Source organism: Brachypodium distachyon, chromosome 2 (assembly GCF_000005505.3).
Source record: "Brachypodium distachyon strain Bd21 chromosome 2, Brachypodium_distachyon_v3.0, whole genome shotgun sequence".
NCBI classification, from domain to species: Eukaryota; Viridiplantae; Streptophyta; class Magnoliopsida; order Poales; family Poaceae; genus Brachypodium; species Brachypodium distachyon.
In genome coordinates, this window is record NC_016132.3 from 48,431,421 (window position 1) to 48,450,018 (window position 18,598).

The 18,598-nt window shown below is 44.4% G+C and overlaps 1 protein-coding gene across 2 annotated transcripts; it reads left to right on the forward strand.

Moving 5' to 3' along the window:
• Window positions 1–1,867: 1,867 nt before the first annotated feature.
• LOC100826861 (probable sulfate transporter 3.5) lies at window positions 1,868–6,507 on the forward strand. Of its 2 annotated transcripts, XM_003569647.3 has the most exons (12): window positions 1,876–2,514; window positions 2,636–2,843; window positions 3,001–3,172; window positions 4,023–4,088; window positions 4,198–4,311; window positions 4,430–4,546; window positions 4,663–4,789; window positions 4,880–5,166; window positions 5,256–5,446; window positions 5,541–5,623; window positions 5,738–5,814; window positions 5,915–6,507. In XM_003569647.3, exons 1-12 carry the CDS (start codon window positions 2,160–2,162, stop codon window positions 6,083–6,085), a joined length of 1,968 nt encoding a protein of 655 aa, XP_003569695.1. In that variant the 5' UTR covers window positions 1,876–2,159; the 3' UTR covers window positions 6,086–6,507. The 2 variants fall into 2 exon arrangements, 1 of the variants encoding a protein (XP_003569695.1); XR_002964177.1 differs by lacking the exon at window positions 5,915–6,507 and having other exon boundaries at window positions 1,868–2,514; window positions 5,297–5,446; window positions 5,738–5,818.
• Window positions 6,508–18,598: the final 12,091 nt, after the last annotated feature.

Sequence of the window (18,598 nt, forward strand, 5' to 3'; positions counted from 1 at the left end):
CCAGGACCAGCTTGTCGACTCCCTCGCTGTTGTACCCGGAGGAGAAGAAAGCGAACTTGGCTCGCATTTCGTCATCCTTTCGGGCTCTGTCCGATAGCTCCTTCTTGCCGGTCTTTTCGCGCTTTTCCCCTTTGCTGGTGCTCCCCTTGGGACGGTTTTGGCCCTTGGAAGACATCGGCGGAGGTGGGGAGGAGATTTGGTCGGAGTTGGGGCGGGAGGAGGCAATGGCAGGAGTGAGAGACAATGGGGAATGTCCGCCGCCGGCCTTGAGTATTTATCGGGGCTGGCGGACTGCAACGGACACCCCCACGATCGGCAATAAAGAGCCTTGAAAATCGGAGATTAAGAGGGGGGTGCGCGACATGGCCTTAACTCTCTGGTGATTAAGGGGGATAAGGCATGAAATCGTACGCCCGACCGTTTCGCTCGGAGAAGTGGAACTATAAATGCGGTCCACGAGACCAGGTGCCAGAAGGTTCCCCTTGGGACCCACGCGTCGGATAGGGCGTAGCCCGGTAACCGACCGAGGATAGCACTTGTTCGAAGCTTCAAGGCTGCCGGCCCACACTTGGAGGCTACTGTCGTACCAGTGGCCCACGGGGTCCCACTGATACGGGACGCGTGGGTCGCCAGTGACGAAGCCCCATTTGGAAGGACTCCCGGGAAGCGACGAGCCCGGGAAGTCTGCTTCGAGGAGACGACCCCTAGTGAAACTAAAGCTAAGGGCCGAGTACAAGATGCTCCCGGGAACCCTGGTCCCGGGAAGCCGAAGGAACGCCTCCCGGTAATTAATCGGTGCGCTAGCCGGGAAGGTGCACCCAGCAACCCGCGCTCGGGCATGCAGGCAGGACCCGCAAAACAGTGAAGACAGGACAAGACGGCAGGCGCAGTGCATTTAATGCACCGACAGGAGTCTTATCGGCAGGCCTAGTCTTGCTTAGCAAGGATAGAGCGGCTACCCTGAGAACCATTTTTTCTGCCGTGTACGGTGGACCGGGCGCTGCATGGCCTCCAGCATGGATGAGCAAAAGTGTATTCCGTGTGGCTGTGTCACGCGTTTAGGCAACGTGTCACGCTGCATGCATTGGCATCTGTGGTATCCTCTTGTCTATAAAAGGAGGGCCATTGCCACCGGTCAAAGGGTTCAGCTCAGTTCGAACCCGAGTGGGTAGAACATAGCACAACGTTCACCTAAATAGCCAATCCGGGAACTCTCCGGGTGATCTGTACACACTCAAACTTGTGAATACAACTCAAAGCAGGACATAGGGTAGTACATCTCCGGATGGCCCGAACCTGGGTAAAAGTTCTTGTGTCTACACTTTGTGTCTATCGTTACGCCGGCGATCGCCGGAGCGATCACCTAGTCCTTCATGGAACCAAAAAAGGGGTGTTCGGCATCCCCGGTGCCAGGACCGTGCTCCGACAAGATTCTATTCATTTCAGTGAAGAGCAAAGTTTTTTGTTTCGAATATTTTGGCAGCCTTGATTCGAATCTGGTCGGTAGGAGATGTAAACTACTCCGGACAATCCACTCAACTTCTCGCCTGGGCTACTTCTACAAGATGAATAGCCTTGACCGTACACCTCGGATTTGAATCTGTTTTTTTGTTTTGTTTCAGTAACGCCTAAACGGATAATAGAAGTATGTGTCCTCGTATGCACGCCACCAGATTGCACTCCAGCGTCAGCAATCTCGTCACATTCACGCCTCACCGCCCTATGTGCCGGTCCCCTATGTGCCGGCCCCCTATGTGCCAGGTACAGCAGTTCCATTCCATCCAACCGCCCCTACAAAACTGCCGCGCGCATCCCACGTCTTGGGTACGTCTTCTCTCGCTACTAGGACCGCGATCCGTCGTCTATATATATGCCGCAATGCGCTCGACGAGTCGATCCTGACACGCTGCACAACCGCCCGCGCGCGCACACGCACTCACTCGATCGTCTTCGTCTGCTTGCCCCGCCGCTAACACAAGCCATAATTAGGCTTGAGAAGATATTAACCACACAAAGCCAAGAGCACTGCGCCCGAGTCGATCGCGTCTGGTTCCCCATCGTCCTCGATCGGCAACTGACTGCTGCTTTGCAACCGGGCGAATCCTCCGGCCGGCCGGATCGAGAATTCGAGATCATCTATCTATCGGGTACGTTGTTCCATGGGGTCGGCGGCCGGCGACGGCGACCGCCAGTACGCGATGCACCACGGCTCCGCGGCGGCGGATCAGCGGGTGAACCTCGCGGCGCGGCGGCCGTTCGTCGAGGCGCTGCGCTCGGGCCTCGCGGAGACCTTCTTCCCCGACGACCCGTTTCGCGGCTTCGGGGCGCTCCCGCCGGCGAAGCGGGCGTGGGGCGCGCTCAAGTACTTCGTGCCGGCGCTGGAGTGGGCGCCGCAGTACGGGCTCGGCAAGTTCAAGTACGACCTCCTCGCCGGCATCACCATCGCCAGCCTCGCCATCCCGCAGGGCATCAGCTACGCGCGCCTCGCCAACCTCCCGCCCATCATCGGCCTCTGTACGTTCTCTCCTTGTTTCTTCGATCCATCGTTTCTTCGCTGGTTTGGAATTTTTGGATTCGCGTGCATGCGCAACGGCCGGCATATTAATCATCCCCGACTCTGGATTTGTGTTCCCAGATTCGAGCTTCGTGCCGCCGCTGCTGTACGCGGTGTTCGGGAGCTCCAACAACCTGGCCGTGGGCACCGTGGCGGCGGCGTCGCTGATGCTGGCGTCCATCGTCGAGGACGAGGTGAATCCGGACGACAACCCGGAGCTGTACCTCCGGCTCTTCTACACCTCCGCCTTCTTCACCGGCATTTTCCAGACCGCCTTAGGCGTCTTCAGGTATGTATTAATTTTAATTGAACTCCCTTCTCTCTGATCCGTTTTAAATTGATCCCACATCATTAGTAAAAATTATGTTTCCTCTCGCCGTTATGATTTTGGTTAACATTGGCAAGTCTTGTTGTTTTTTACTAACTCTGGATTTTGGTTGGTGAAGATTAGGGCTGATAGTTGATTTCCTGTCGCGGTCGACGATCACCGGGTTCATGGGCGGCACGGCCATGATCATCATAATGCAGCAGCTCAAGGGGATGCTGGGGATGAAGCACTTCACCCCCAAGACTGATGTCATCTCCGTCGTCGGCTCCATCTTCCGTTACAGACATGAGGTGCCTATTACCGCCCCCTTTTTTTTTGCGCATCTTCCTCTGCTGGCATGCAGTGGTACTGGACAACGATGACTACTCGTTCTTTGCATCTCCACTATTTCTCCTGCTTTACTGGCGCCGTTCTAGATTTTCTGTTCCAGTTTTACCGCTCATGTTTCTTGATGCCCAATGAATCTATTAACTGCTATGAGTAGCATGCAACCGCACGACACAGAAACTTGGAAGGTGAAAGGAGTTACCGTAACTGCTCCTACCACTTCTCTGAAGAATCCAAGGAATAACCGTCTAGGAAGAATGAAAATTTTCACCCCACATATATTTTCCTCTAGCAAAGGTGAAAGGACTTGATTTATTTTGAGCTTCTCTTCCAGCAAAGACTTTTTTTGTATTGAAATAGCTGGATCGTCCGAGAGTCAATTAACATATTGGGAACAAAACAGGTGTCATGACATACGTTTTTTCCTTTCTGTTTTGACTGAAAGGTGACAAACATACAAATAGTGCTTTGCGTCACTGTATTTTGTCGGTATAATAAAAGACCCACCTGTTAGTGGGGACTTTACTTATGCGGCTACAAGTTGTGTACGTAGGACGTAAGTTGCATATGCGTCATCAAGGAAATGTCGTTTCAGTTTGGACAGACCTGTGACTGTTCAAGGTCGTCACAGGTACTGTGATCCATGCCGTTTGTGCTTGTGCACATGAGAATACGACGTGTAGCAGCAGTACTGCATCTTAATTTTGATATGAAACGATTTCTGATGGTAATTACAGTGAAATTCTTTATAAAATGGAGGTCTAATCATTGCAGTGGTGATATTCTGAACACTATGTGTCTCCCTTTTCGCAGTGGAAATGGCAGAGTGCGATTCTCGGCATATGCTTCGTTTTGTTCTTGCTCTCAAGTAAGCACCTGGTAAGTGGTAAATTTATTAACGAGCGAATCTAGTCAAATTACATGAGACTCCATTCCTGATTTATTTTTTCAAGTTTTATGGGTAATAGCTGATTTGCAAAACTTTCAGAGGAAGAAAATGCCAAATTTGTTCTGGGTGTCGGCCATTGCGCCTTTCATGGTTGTCATCATCGGAGGCGTCTTCGCTTTCCTTGTCAAGGGAGATGAGCATGGCATTCCAATTGTAAGCGAAACCCATCTCCCCCTGTCAAGATGTCCATTTACTTTTGTGGTCTTCACACTTCGGAGCCACGTTTAATACTAGTTCCTGACCACATGTTGTCGTTTGCTGCATGCAACAGGTTGGTGACCTGAAGAAAGGGCTTAATCCTCTCTCCATTTCACAGTTAACTTTCGAGGCTAAGCACGTAGAGATAGCTGTGAAAGCAGGTCTCATGTCTGGGATCCTAGCACTCGCTGTACGGCCGGGGTTTCGGCTCTCCTCTCATCACGATTTTTTTTTTCAGTCTTTCTCATCGCGTGGCAAGCGTTCCTCATGACGTGCATGTATATATGTGTCGATTGTCCTTGTCAGGAAGGAATAGCCGTGGGACGAAGCTTGGCCATGATCAAGAACGAACAGATCGACGGTAACAAGGAGATGATTGCGTTCGGTATGATGAACATCATCGGCTCTTTCACCTCCTGTTACCTCACAACAGGTATACAGATAAACTGCAGATTTTGTTAAATAAAGTCTTTTCCTATCTTTGATGGCTGGCATTTTAACGCGCGCTGGCTTTATGTTTCAGGGCCGTTCTCAAAATCGGCAGTGAACTTCCACGCCGGTTGCAAGACGCCTATGTCGAACGTGGTGATGTCCGTGTGCATCATGCTAGTGCTGCTGTTCCTGGCTCCTCTCTTCAAGTACACCCCGCTAGTGGCGCTCTCTTCCATCATCGTCGTCGCCATGATCGGGCTGATCAAGGTGAAGGAGTTCATCCACCTCTACAAGATCGACAAGTTCGACTTCTGCATCTGCATGGTCGCTTTCTTGGGCGTCGTCTTCTTCACCATGGTCATAGGCCTAAGCGCATCAGTAAGCATCTCGCATATATTGACGTTTAAGCTATAGTGTCCATGTTTCTATGGGGAATGTTCATGTGCGAAATTTCCACGCGTTTACAGGTAGGTTTGTCAGTACTCAGGACATTGTTGTACGTGGCCAGGCCGGCAACTTGCAAGCTCGGAAGCATAGCCGGGACAGAGATCTTCCGCGATGTAAAGCAATACCCATATGCCAAGAGCTTCCTCAACATCCTCGTCTTGCAGCTGGGTTCTCCCATTTATTTCATCAACGCAGGCTACTTGCGAGAAAGGTTAGCACCAAAACGTGCTGTTACCGCAATTCATTTGCCACCAATCTGAATCATGAGATGCTAATTACTACATTGCTTTATACGGCCGGAGTAGGATTTTGAGATGGGTGGAAGATGAGGAAAACATTTGCAAGGTGCACGGGCAAGATTTGCAGCACCTGATTCTTGATCTTGGTGGTAATTCCAAATTAATCTTTAGCCCTCCCTTTTCAGCTCTTTTCTTCAGTCTCGTGACTGGTTCGATGGAGTCCAGTTCACCAATCCTTAACTACATATATGTGACCAATGTAGGTGTGACTTCAATTGACAACACGGGGATCGGGATGCTAGTAGAAATTCACAAGAGTTTGGACAGGAAAGGCATAAGGGTAAACCAATCTATCGACATGACAGAATTTGACATATCTGAACTACTCATTTCTCAATGTTTATCTGCAGAATTTGACCCCGTGTCGTTTATCATTTCAGATAGTCCTGGCAAACCCCAGGCTACAGGTGACAGAGAAGCTGGTCCTATCTGGGTACATCAAGGACACCGTAGGGGAGGAGAGCGTGTTCCTGACCGTCAAGGACGCCATCGCGTCGTGCCGGTACGCGCTGCAGACGTCCAGAAGCAAGGAGGGAGAAAGTGAAGTATAGCGATTTCCTGTTTAGGAGGCATGGGAGGATGTAGATATCGTGGTGTGGCAGGCAGGAAGAAGATGCATGCGCGTCCCACTTAGCGACATGTAGAAGATTCATCAGAGCTGCAAACAATGAAAGACGATTCGGTCGCACAGATTGGGTTGGATGCCTGGATGGTCTCTGCATGTGCTGAACTGTATCAGGATTAATTAAGGGTAGTTTTCAGGATCCTTGTAAGGGGAAGGAAATAGCGGTGCAGGCAAAAGTAATGTTCTCTTGTGTATAACAGTTTAGATATTGTTATTTTTCTGGGGTCATAGTGAACCTTACAGATTTGCTTGTATCAGGTTGACGTTATAGAATGCGTAAGAACAATGCTCAGTTGCTGGATGAATAAAGCGTATTCATCTGCAAATGATAAGAGTATTTTTACTGCATCAACGTGAGAAACTAAATTCTTGTTGTTGTTTTACTTCAAATTAGGATCTTGTTGTTTTACTTCAAATTAGGATCGGAGGTAGATTTCTGTGTATTCCTCCGATCCTAAACTCTTGTGGTGGTTTTAGTTCAAATTTATACTAAAACAATTACAAGAATTTAGGATTGGAGGGAGTATAATTTTGTTGGTTTCGTTTATAGCTACCGTTGTTTGTTTTCGGTTCGTAAAAATGGGTGTGGCTATTTTCCAGTCACCTGTTTTTAAGGAAAAGCTCTTAAATCTCAGTCTACATACTTCCTCCGTCCAACAAAAGGTGTCTCAAGTTTGTTAAAATTTGGATGTATGTAGATGTGATTTAGTGTATAGATGCATTTAAATTTAATCAAAGTTGAGACATCATTTGTTGGACGGAGAGAGTATCAGTTTCGTTGGATTGAGATCTGACGCTCAACTTTACTCTCTCATTTCTCTTGTGCTATCATTAGACTAAGATCGGACGATGAAACGCGTGACAGATCTCTATTTAAAATACAGTCGACTTCTCAATAACAAAATAGTAAAAATAAAGTAATATACAATATTTACGTGCACATACGAAACCAAGTACACGGATGACATGTAATAGGACTGACAGAACCCATGTGCAAATTTCTTACCATGGGCCTGCGGCCCACATGTCGGCCTCCTGACGACCTAGGATTTGAACAACCCCAGTGGTTTTGCATAGTGGCGTTGCTAATGATCTCCTCTTTCCCCAGACAAAAGAAGCTGATCGAGCCAGTGCGCGGAACCAGAACAGCACGGAGGTCGAGAAGGCTCTGCGAAGCTGCCTCTCAAACCTCCCGAATTCCCTCAAACCCTAGCTTAAGCCCTAGCATTCGCTCCCAATTGGGGCGGAAACTCATCTCGGTGGCACCCATGGCTGAAAAGGAGAAGGCGGCGGCGGAAGCGGAGGAGGAGTACGCGAGCGACGTCGACGACGCGCCTCTCCCGGCGGTGAGGCGTCGCGCGATGATGACGAGGAGGAAGAGGACGGCGGCGGTGGTGGCGCGGGTTCGCCGCTACCGTCGAGGGTGGTTGGGTCCGATTTCGACTCCGACAGACAGGGCGGCGCCGAGGTGTACGACGAAGATGAGGGTTCTGAGGAACGCGAGGTGGTGCACAAGGAGTTCGACGCAGCAGGTTGTGGTGGTGGAGAGGCCAAGGAAGTGGCGTATGAGGCTCAATAGTATAGCTCTCAGTGGCAGTACACGCTAGTTAGCGAAGATGTGCTTCAGATTTCTCATTCAGTTGTAGCCAAGATTTTCAATCAAATTAACCCTCTTACGTAAAAATGGTGAAGTATCATAGTGGAGCACCTATATGTAGTAGAGTAAGTGAGTTTGTTTAGGACTGAAGAGAAGAATGTAACTCTATCAAGAAAAGAAAAGAATGTAGAATAAGGCGTGTACTCAGAGGGAACTTTCTGTAACACTGTATAGCTGGAACATGGATATTAAAAAGGACTCCTTGAACAGATAAACTTCAATATTTGTATCTAGTTCCATTGTTATTCACTGTCATCGACTGCTTCACTAGTACAGTTTCCCAAGAATTGGCAGAGTTTGAAGTTTGCTCTGTTATCTACACCTATTTTTATCTATATTCACCACCAATTTTGGCTCATCTTTAGTGCATGCCTCATGTATCCATGTTATTAATGTAGGGAGTTTTTCAGTGGCCAAAAGTTATGGTATCCTAAAGATGATCGAGTATGGATGCATGACCGATTTGATGAGATCAGTATCCATAATGTTCAGCATGACAATGTGAGTATTACACCTCTGTTCCCCTATGGTTTTAGGTGTCTATTATAGTTTCTCTCTGACTTTCTTGCTTTGCTTTGCACTGATGTTGTACTTTTAGACACGGAGGCCAATAGGCCCATTTGGAGCATGGGCTGGCGGTTGAACTCATGGTGCTGACCATGGTTATCTAGAACGAACCAAGTCCACATCATACTATCATGATGACAGAGCAGACTATAAAACCCCATCATACTATCATGATAACGCAACAGAGTACAAGTATACCCCACCGGAGTTCTTTACTCACTATAGTACCAAAAACTACCATCGTTTTCCAAGAGAACCCAACACTTCCTATGACAATGCCAAGAACTACAGAAATGTTCCAAGAAGATTCCAATCTTACTATGATGACAAGAACTTCAGTAATGCCCGAAGAGAATCTCGTATCCATCATTGCAATTCTAAAGATTACAACGGTGCACCAAATGTTTACAGAGGGAAACCCTCTAGGCCCTACCAATCTCACTGGAACAATACTTCTGACGTCTCTTCAGTGCACAATGGGTAAGTCGTAAGTGGGAATCTATTTTCTCCATTTGCAGATATTGCTAGCTGAATTTACCACTAACGATGTTGTTGCCTATGCTTCATAGAACATATTACAGATCACAGAATGAAGATGCTCGTCGGCATGAACAAGAGTTTCCTAGGAGGCAAGAACTCCCCTTTATTCAAAGAAGGAAAGTGCGGCCTGATATCTTTAGTAAACTTTTCTCGTCCTCCGTTCGTATGGCACATAGTTCTATGAAACCCCAATCTCGTCCCATATCAAGAGTGAAGGGTCTTTTTCCATTCTCTAGGCATAGAAATGTTGTTGATTCTCTTACTACAGTTTATAAAGAGGGCATGCACAGGCATGGTTTGCATTCATCTCTATCAACATCGAACCATTCCGATCAATATTCAAAATCCAGGGATCAAGGAAGAGGTCTCAAAATTAACGAGCCCACAAAAAACAAACCTTCTTCAACTAGTCAAGCAACTAGATCTTATACTGAGTCCAATCATGCAATCTGTCAGCAAAGATCAATTCAACAACCTCTCCTGTCAACACCAAGGGCATCTACTCAGATATTTCATCAAACAATTTCCAGCACCGACAAAATTGAATCTGATCCACAAACTACAGAGACAATTCCAACTGAAGATGAAGAGACCAGTCCACCTCCTGGATCAAACAATTATGTAGCACCGTGTGTGGTAATAGGGAAAAATGATAAGGAGGAACGAGTGAATGCCTCTTTTTTTCATGGTGGAGGTCTTGTTCTTGGTGTTTCAGGAGCAATAGGCCTTGCTCTTGGTGACCAAGGTTTTGCTTGCACTCCAGCAGTTCTGCCAGGTGTGCATTTACTTAGGATACACGAGTTTAATCATAATATGCATTCAGTAGAGCAATCAAACAATTTATGAAGGTTTTTTCTTACACGGTACATAAACTTTTCATCGAGGGGAGAAATAGCAATGAGATTCGTATTATTCTGTCTGTCAGTGGAGCATGTCTATCAATGAAGAAACTTCTTAAACATTCGAACATCAATTTGATAACTCAATATTTCTTTTGATTTCGAACTCTAGAAGTGGATGTGTGCCAAGTTAATTGCCCCTAGCGTAGTTATAAAGAACTTCAGGGGAATATTACTTTATGGTCATCCAGAATCAAAATAAGGATTAGATCTAGGTGCCATGGTACTTGCAGAGTTGCAGGGTCATACCGAGTCTTGGTTTTTGTTGTGCGGTATTATCCTCTCTTTGTTTTCTCATTGTCTGCACTGTTATACGAAATATATATAATTCCATAGTCTCCTTTACTTGTCCTTTTCTTCTGATGAAGTGTGTGTATTACTCTTTGGCACATCCTTTTTTTCTGATGCAGTATGTGTATTTGAGGCTGTAGCCCTGCATATTCTAAGTTACCCTAACTTCTCATTGTGTTTCCTCTATAGTTGTGCAGTTCAGTGGCCAGCGCCAACATCTTAGAGGACCTCATAACCCTTTCCCTTCCCATGGCATGGCATTGCCAGGAACTTTGATTCACCACCCCGGCGGCAATTCTGAGATTAGTCAAATGATTTGGTATGTACGGAGTTGGACTTAATTTTCTTATAAAGCTTTTGGGATAAATATTTCTTCCTTGTTCTGATTGGTATCTTTAAAGGACATTGAAGAGTGTACTCCATTTTGAAATTCGCATGAAAATTATGCTAATTTCTTCATGAGCACTATAACTAGTTTGATTCTTGTTGCTAGTGGTGCACTCAGCAGGGTGCAAAAAGATGTTGCGTGCTTAGTACTGTTATATGGGCCAAGCTTCTGCACAACATGTCCTCGACGTGTCCATACCATGCCCTAAATGGATTTTTTTGCTCACACTGATATAATCTGACACTGACACACAGCCAATACTTATCCCTATAGAACTGATTGATTCTAGGGTGGTTATGGGATAGCTAGTGAATCTGAAATTAGTGTGATCACTTTGTAGGATCCTCACAGGTGTTGTTAAGATTGGTAGAATGTATTTGGTGGCACTATTATGTTGTCATCTGACTTGATCATTTCCTTCACACAATTCTCTGAAGTTTACCCAGTCCAAAAAAGTGGGAGTATATAAAACTGTGCATGTCTGATCTACAATGTGATAGCACCAGGTATGGTGTCTTATCTGCAGTTGGCCAGTGTTTTATTCAGGATAAAATCTGTTGCATGAAATGTAACTTCTGGGCACTTCCTGTCCATTTTGCCCAAAATGAGGTTACGTTTTGGGGTACTGATATTGAAGACCACCATATTTTGACGTGCCACATTCCTCTTGTGTAGGTGACGTGGCGTGAGTGTGGCAATCGTGGCTGTGTGCATCGACCTTGTATTCTCTGAACCCGTATTTGATCCCCATATTGGTGCTTTCTAGATCCCTTGTACTGGAGCTAGACCTGCATTTGATCCTGATTTGACTCTTTTTTTAATGAAATTAGGCTGCCAATATTGACTGCTGCAACTGGGGCTCTTGGGGCAACATTCAGTCCTCATTTAGACAGTTATGATCCCCAACCTTCTGAACTTCCATCTTCATCAGTATCCCCAAGGTAAAATTCAAGCTTCGTTTTCATTTATATTACAGGGTTTTAGATTTCATATTGGAGAAAAGGCTTTTTTTCCCAGCTTGTATTGAAAGCCATATCACAAGTTGCTGAGGTTAGACCATTCACAGTGCCGAACTGATTCAAAGAAAAATTTGGCAGGGTTTGGAATCTCTTCCATTTCACTCTAGTGTTGAAAAATTGTAATCACTTTCCATGTGGAGTTGCAACTTATTCATGTACCATCCAGCCTTAGTTTTCTCTTTCCATATGGGCCAACCATCTTTACTCTTGAGTCCTGACACATTGATTTGTCTGAACCAAAGCAACAATTTAGTTTGCTTCCTGCTTTGACACACTAATTCATCAATCTCCAATGAACCGACTCAAGCAAGGCTTCAAACCACTTCTCCACCACACTGTGAATGGTCTTACCAGTTAGCAGCTTGAAATTTTGGTAGCATAATGCCTGTAAACTTGGATCTAAATAAGTCACAAGCAAGCAAAATATGCATATAGCTTCCGAAGGAGAGCAATATCACCCCAGAGCCCCCCTCACCCCCATAGAGCCAAGCCTCAGCTCAGTCCTCATCATCACAACATCGATCCTACTGCAAACCAAGATTCAAATGAATCTTAGCCAGTAAATGGTACAATTGCCACATATAACATTGAAACTGTATAGGTGAAGGTCTCAAGAGCTCGCCTGCTGTTTCCCTTCCTCGGGATTACCTCACTTCTAGTCATCTACTTCGCGATGAGAAAATCTAGACAGTAGTTGTAGTTACATCAGATTGTTTCTAAAGATTTTGGCTGTTTTCAGTGCAATCAGGATAACAATATTTTGGATTATTGATGCACCTAAACACCTTAGGGCCTCTTTGATTCGCATGATTTTGAAAATGTAGGAATAGGAAAAACACAGGAATATGATAGGAATGCATGTGCAAAACAGAGGATCGAAAAACACAGGGATTTTATAGACTTTGATGTTTGATTCACAGGAATAGGAAAAACACAGGAATCCTAATAAACATGGTCAATTTAGGTCAAACCATTAACAAAAGTAAATGATTAGTGTTCATATCCCACTAAATACCATTGTCCTGTTGTTTGTGCAAAGGAATTCAAAAAAGAGGTCTAGGTGGATTGTAGAAGTCCTGTGTTTTTCCTTTGAAAATGGGGTGAACGGAAACTTTTCCAGTGTTTTTCCTATACTAATTCCTTTGAATCAAATGGTGAATACTCTCACTAAAGGAAAACTTTCCTATTCCTGTGGTTTTCCTATGAATCAAAGAGGCCTTTAACCTTAGAGCTAAGTTTTTCTATTTATTTTTCACAAAAAAAGACGTCAATTCTTTTGGTTACACTTAATTTAATGGCTGGTTTAAAAACTTACAAGTTTCTTAACTAGTCTTTCTATGTACTTCTGTGTTCCCTGTGCAAGTCTTAGTCTTGCTTTAGCTGTCTTCTTGGGAACTCTAGTACTCGTATAATAGTCTTTTGACTGTCAAAAGATGTTTACGCATGCACAGTGAGTATACTGTTGCCTGGATAATGGAGGCAGGACGTGCAAGGTTTTTTCCTTGTTTTACCACTTGTTCCATTGATTTTTATATGCGTCAACTCAACGCCTTGCACTCATGAATTTGTGCAAATTTATAATTATGTTTCTGGGTGTGTATTTCCTTTCTTGATTCTAGCTAGTTCGTTTCAGATTCTAGTTTTTCTATCCATGTGGCCAACGGTCTAACTATTTAAATTTAGATTCTATGACTTTTTTTTGCGGCGAATATTCTTTGACTTGTTGCTTGTTGAACTTGCATTGTTCTTGCTCTCTTTACAAACAATAACTATTGTGCAGTAGGACAAAGGTTATCCATTGATTTATCTTAATTCTTTGTTTCCCTGCAGAAACCTGGGTGCAACTGAAGTTCCTCGCTGAACTCCGAAGAAATACCAGGTGAAACCACTACTCAATTACTTTTGTGTTTTTTTTTCTTTTAGTGTTGACTGATTTTTAAATGGTTTTCATTTCCCTGATATTATTCTAAAAGTATACGAGTTATTTGTGTTATTTTTCATACCTTTTTGGCCGAGGTTGTAGGTCATGAATTTGGTCAGCGCAAGAACAGAACTCGCAGGTAAGTTCAGACCGTGGGGATTCATTAGGTCTATGCTTTGTGTGTTGAAGTATATGCATTGACATCAGTTACATTTTTGGTTAGATACTCGGAGATGAACTTTACTTCATCATGATGAGTTTGGTCACTGACAAAGTGGACTCGTGGAACCAGCTTTCAGTCTCTACAGAACTAGCACAATCTATTGTTAGAGTGGTCAATTATATTGGCGTACATGTCAGTACTTTCTTAAGACCCAAGTCCTGAGCCCCTGTATTTTGCTCTGAAACATTCCATTCAGCAGGTATGCACATTTCTTTTGCAGTTTTCGAGTAGTTGTGATCGTAGAATCCGATACTCGTACCTTCTCCATTATTTACTGCAGTTGCCTTGATTGCATTGAGATGTGAATCTGTACGGTTTTGTTATAGTACTCGTATTCTCTAGCAGTTCAGCAATCACTAGGAATGCTAACCAATCTGTATTCCGAAGTATATGTATTGCGATCGTGCATTGTTTCTTCAGCTATTTACTCCCGTGTATGCTTGATGTAATGCCCGAAATCAGTGGATAGGTTCACCAGTGTAAATCTGTAATATCGCTGCTCATTGCACCCTTGCCAGGTTGGACTTTTCAAGTAATACAAGACCTTGCTGTAGTCATGGGTGCTGGCCTGCGGCCTGCCTCTTCTTCCGGGCTTCGGGTTGTTAGGTAAGATCTCTGTGGTATATACGATAAGCTATGTTGATTTTTCATGGGCTTGCTTTTATTGATTGCTTATGACCTTAGCAGTTGTCTCGCCATGAACATGAAGAACCAAGGTGGCAGTTACGATTGGTAAACTCTTGCTCATGGTCAAGAGGAGAGCCTTTGTTTCTGCTCTGCTCTTGTCTTCTACAGTAAAATTTTAGTTGATCTGGTCGTTTTCTCAGCACAGTCCATGTTTGATATTTCATATAATCAGAACCTTGCACGGGCCACGCAATATATACCATATCGTTTGTCACTAGCAATTACAGTAGCATGCTTGGCTCATAGTTACCTGTTATCAGCGCGCATACGTCATTGTTTCGAGTCTTTTGGCGAAAAACATGTCAACTTATTTGTACCTGATGCTTATGCTTTCTTTGTTTCTGACATAGCTCGTGGAAGTCCAGTCTCCAGGTCAGGGAAAAGAAGTTGCCCGCTGTGACCGCTGTCCGCTGGCAACCAAAATCTTTTGGCTAGCCAAATTTCTGGTGAGACAGGCTTAGGCTAAAACTAAACAGACCCTTGATACAAATCATTTGCTGCCCCACCCACAGGCCACAGCAACTACAAACACGGACACGTCGTATCTGGCCTAGGACATGGCAAAGAGCGGTGCCTACTTCCTAGCTGGACATCTCTGCTGCAATTGGTGCTCACTTGACAATGGCGGCAACGAATCCAGGGCACCATCATGCTTATCTCGGAGCTCACATCTGGTTATGGTTGCCCCACCTGATTGCTTGAAGAGACGGAACGATGGCTTTTCCCGTGATTATGATGGATACTCCCCCAACAAAAAACTCACCAGATAGTGCCACTCAAGTGGCCCTACTTTTTTAATGCCCTCTTCTCCTCCTCAGGTAAGTACACGTGTTGGGATCCTAGCCGTTCACAGACCACAAGACACAGATGCTCGCATAGTCGCACTGTCTTAGCTCATCGCGTGCCGTTCCGGACTTCCGGTGTACCAAGACTGACTTCTTGCATCTATCTGTTATATGCTAAAAACAATACGTTGATCCACGTCACATCAATTATTCTAGCCATTGGATCTTACATCTAACGGTTCAGATTTAATGAGTGGGTATATTTGATGGGCAACTCTAAACATTAAAGTGGTTTCAGGCCCAAGTAGGCCCACTTTGTAGAATTAGCGATAATTAGAGGTATATCGGATGGGCTATAATAAACATTAAAATGATTTCAGGCCCAAATAGACACAATATGTTATAATCGGTGGTAGTTAAGTTAAATTTGTTTTTTAAGGTGCCCAATTAAACATAACATACTTGTTACGCGACGACATTTCAACATTATTTTTCATTGTTTTTCTTCACGGGTCATGAAAATATTTAACAATAAAATAAGTATATTAGTCATAATCTATATCTATATTTTTTCAAGATAATTTAACCGTTGGATGACATCTAATGGCCCTTATTTAATGAGAGGGTATATTTGATGGGCTACCAATAAACAATAAAGTGATTTCAGGTCAAGTAGGCCCAATTTGTGAGCTACTAACAAAACATTAAAATATATTAAAATCCACTAAGGTCCAATACGAATTAATATGTGTCCAATATGGACACACGATTATTGATTCCTGGACCTCTCATTGGTTTCCTCTGCCGTATGATACAAAACAAATAAATCAGATGGTTCGGTTAAGAAAAAGAATCCCTTAAAAATAGATTAAGAAAAAAATTAGGGAACCGAGGGAATACGCCACATTGATCCACATCACCTGAATTATATATATTGGCCATCGGATCTTATATTTAACGGTTAAGATTTAATGAGAAGAATATGTTGTTTGGGCTACGAACTTGTTATATACTAAAAACAATATGAGGGGTACCGAGGAAGGCCTCATGTTGATCCACATCACCTCAATTATTTTGATCGTTGGATCTGAGAGTTGTTGACACATGATCGTTAGATCTACGTCCATGATGAAAAATGTCTCCGAGTGATCGTCGAGGCCACGTCCATGATGAAAAATTTCTATGGATTTGCCTGAACAAGGTTGCGTTGCAGTAATTCATCAAGACCAAATAAACAAATTAGTACTATTGCAAAGTCTTATGCACTTTTAGTGTCTTATCATTATTAACTGATTTTTTTTACATTCGGTGGTAATTAGCAATTTAACGAAGTGGCATCTAAGAGTTTGGTGGTAATTAGTGGTCTAATCTTCGCCTCCACGCTGGCGACCGATGCAAGTTCTTGAAGCGTTGCCGCACGGCAGCCTTGCAGCTTGCACGCTCGCTGTGATCAGCCGTCCCAGCGCCATCGGTCGCTGCTGCCGTAATCCGTCGTCGTCGAGACACCATTAGGTCCCTCGTGCTGTGATCCACGGCTGCCACAACGCTCCATCAGCCGCCGTCGGACGCCACCTTGCTCACTCGTTGCACTGCGTGCTCGCTCGCAAGGAATCCGTCCAAAATAATAATTTAATACTAAAATATATAAGTCTGTGATCGACATCTAAAAGAAATTTTACAAATTATATAAAATAATATCGCACAAAGTAAAATGTAGCAAACACATAAGTTCCTTATTCAAGGTCAATGCTTTTATATTGCGGATAATGTTAATAAAATACAAATCTGTTGCTAAAAAATATAATGACAACCTAATCTATAATATAATGTGTTATTGAATCAATCTAATGATGCAGAATATTCCATCTTATCATTTCAGAAGATTTGTCTTCACAGAAAACATATGAAAAAGCTATACATATTTTTGTTAAGTAAAATATATAAGAAACCGAAAAAATTGATTATACAAGTCTAACCGCGCAATCTGCACGGGTCACCCAATTATTTCCTGCCGTTAGATATGAGATATCTGAGTCCTACAAGCAATATGAGGGGTGCCGAAGGAGCCTCCATGTTGATCCAGATCACCCCAATTATTTCTAACCGTTAGATAGATCTATGAGTCCTAAAAATCATTCTTTTGATGTTATGTTCAGCTGAACCTCTAAAAAGGAACATCGAGTCCAAACTAACAGTAGGAAGCGGTGGCGGGAGACGCCAAGAAGAGCAGCAACGGAGCGACAGACAAGGGTGGGAGTACTATGGCGACTGTGGTCTTGGCACCTAGGGGATTTGGGGAATGAGAGGCTCACGGGAGGGATTTCACAATTTAGGTACGGAACTATATCACTTAGATCCTTCACATTGGCGCTGGACAACGGGGGAGGTAGTGCAGGGGTGCGCGTGGAGGGGTGGAGGCGCTGTTGAGCGAGCGCAGCGTAGGGGCAGTAGCGGAGACGGTGCAGGGCATGCGTAGGAGGGGCGGAGGTGGTGCAGAGCGCGCGAGATGGAGGAGCAGGGCAGGGCCGCGAGCGGAGGTGGTGAAGTGGGGCGCTGGCGGAGTTGGGGTCTGAGGATTTGATGGAAAAGTGAGGTTGGGGAAGAAGAAAAGATAAGGGAAATAAGTAATTCTTTCTTTCTTTTGTGGCTCCCATCTACGTGCAGGTTTGACATTATCTGCACTGCATGAAAACTAAAATTTAGCATCAAATTTGGTTTCACCGGAGAATAAGAAGTTTGGCTTTTGGACCTATGTGGCAAATTTGGATTTTGACACGTCATGAAAGCCCTTAGGTATACAAATTTCATGTCTTCGATTTTAGAATTAAAAACATGATGAATAGGCACGTATCGGACAAAATCTAATATCAGTGAATTATACTCGCTCCATCCGGATTTATAAGACCTGCATTGAATTTTGTGCCAAACTTTGACGAACAAATATACAGAAAATGTAGGTATATAAACGTTATACTGTTTATTGGGTTTTCCAATACAGATACAACGATATCTCTTTTGTGTCGCAATAACGTCGTATTATCAAGTAATGTTTCGTCAAAATCCGTTATAAAATCCCGTGCGTGCCTTATAAGCCCGACTAGAGAGAATATATTAGTGTGACAGGAATCAAAAGAGGTACAAAGTAAAAAAAATCATCAGCACACGTAAAAAAAAAATACAACAACGGTCTTGCCTTAAAGAAAAGACTTGCATTTCATTTCGCACGAAACATATGGGCATGGCTCACAATCGCAAAGAGTGTTGGTGGCCCTGAAAGACCTGGCAGAAGATACTGAAACTTGTCATGGATTGTGTTTGTGTTTGCTTCATAAATTGAGGGATCGAAACACGGTACAACCAGTCCCTCTCGAGCAAGCGTACGGCCTTACCTGCTCTACCTGGACAGCCAATAATTCCGTGCCGTGAGGGGCCTGAGGCCCCGCCGGTCATGTACCCCTCGGG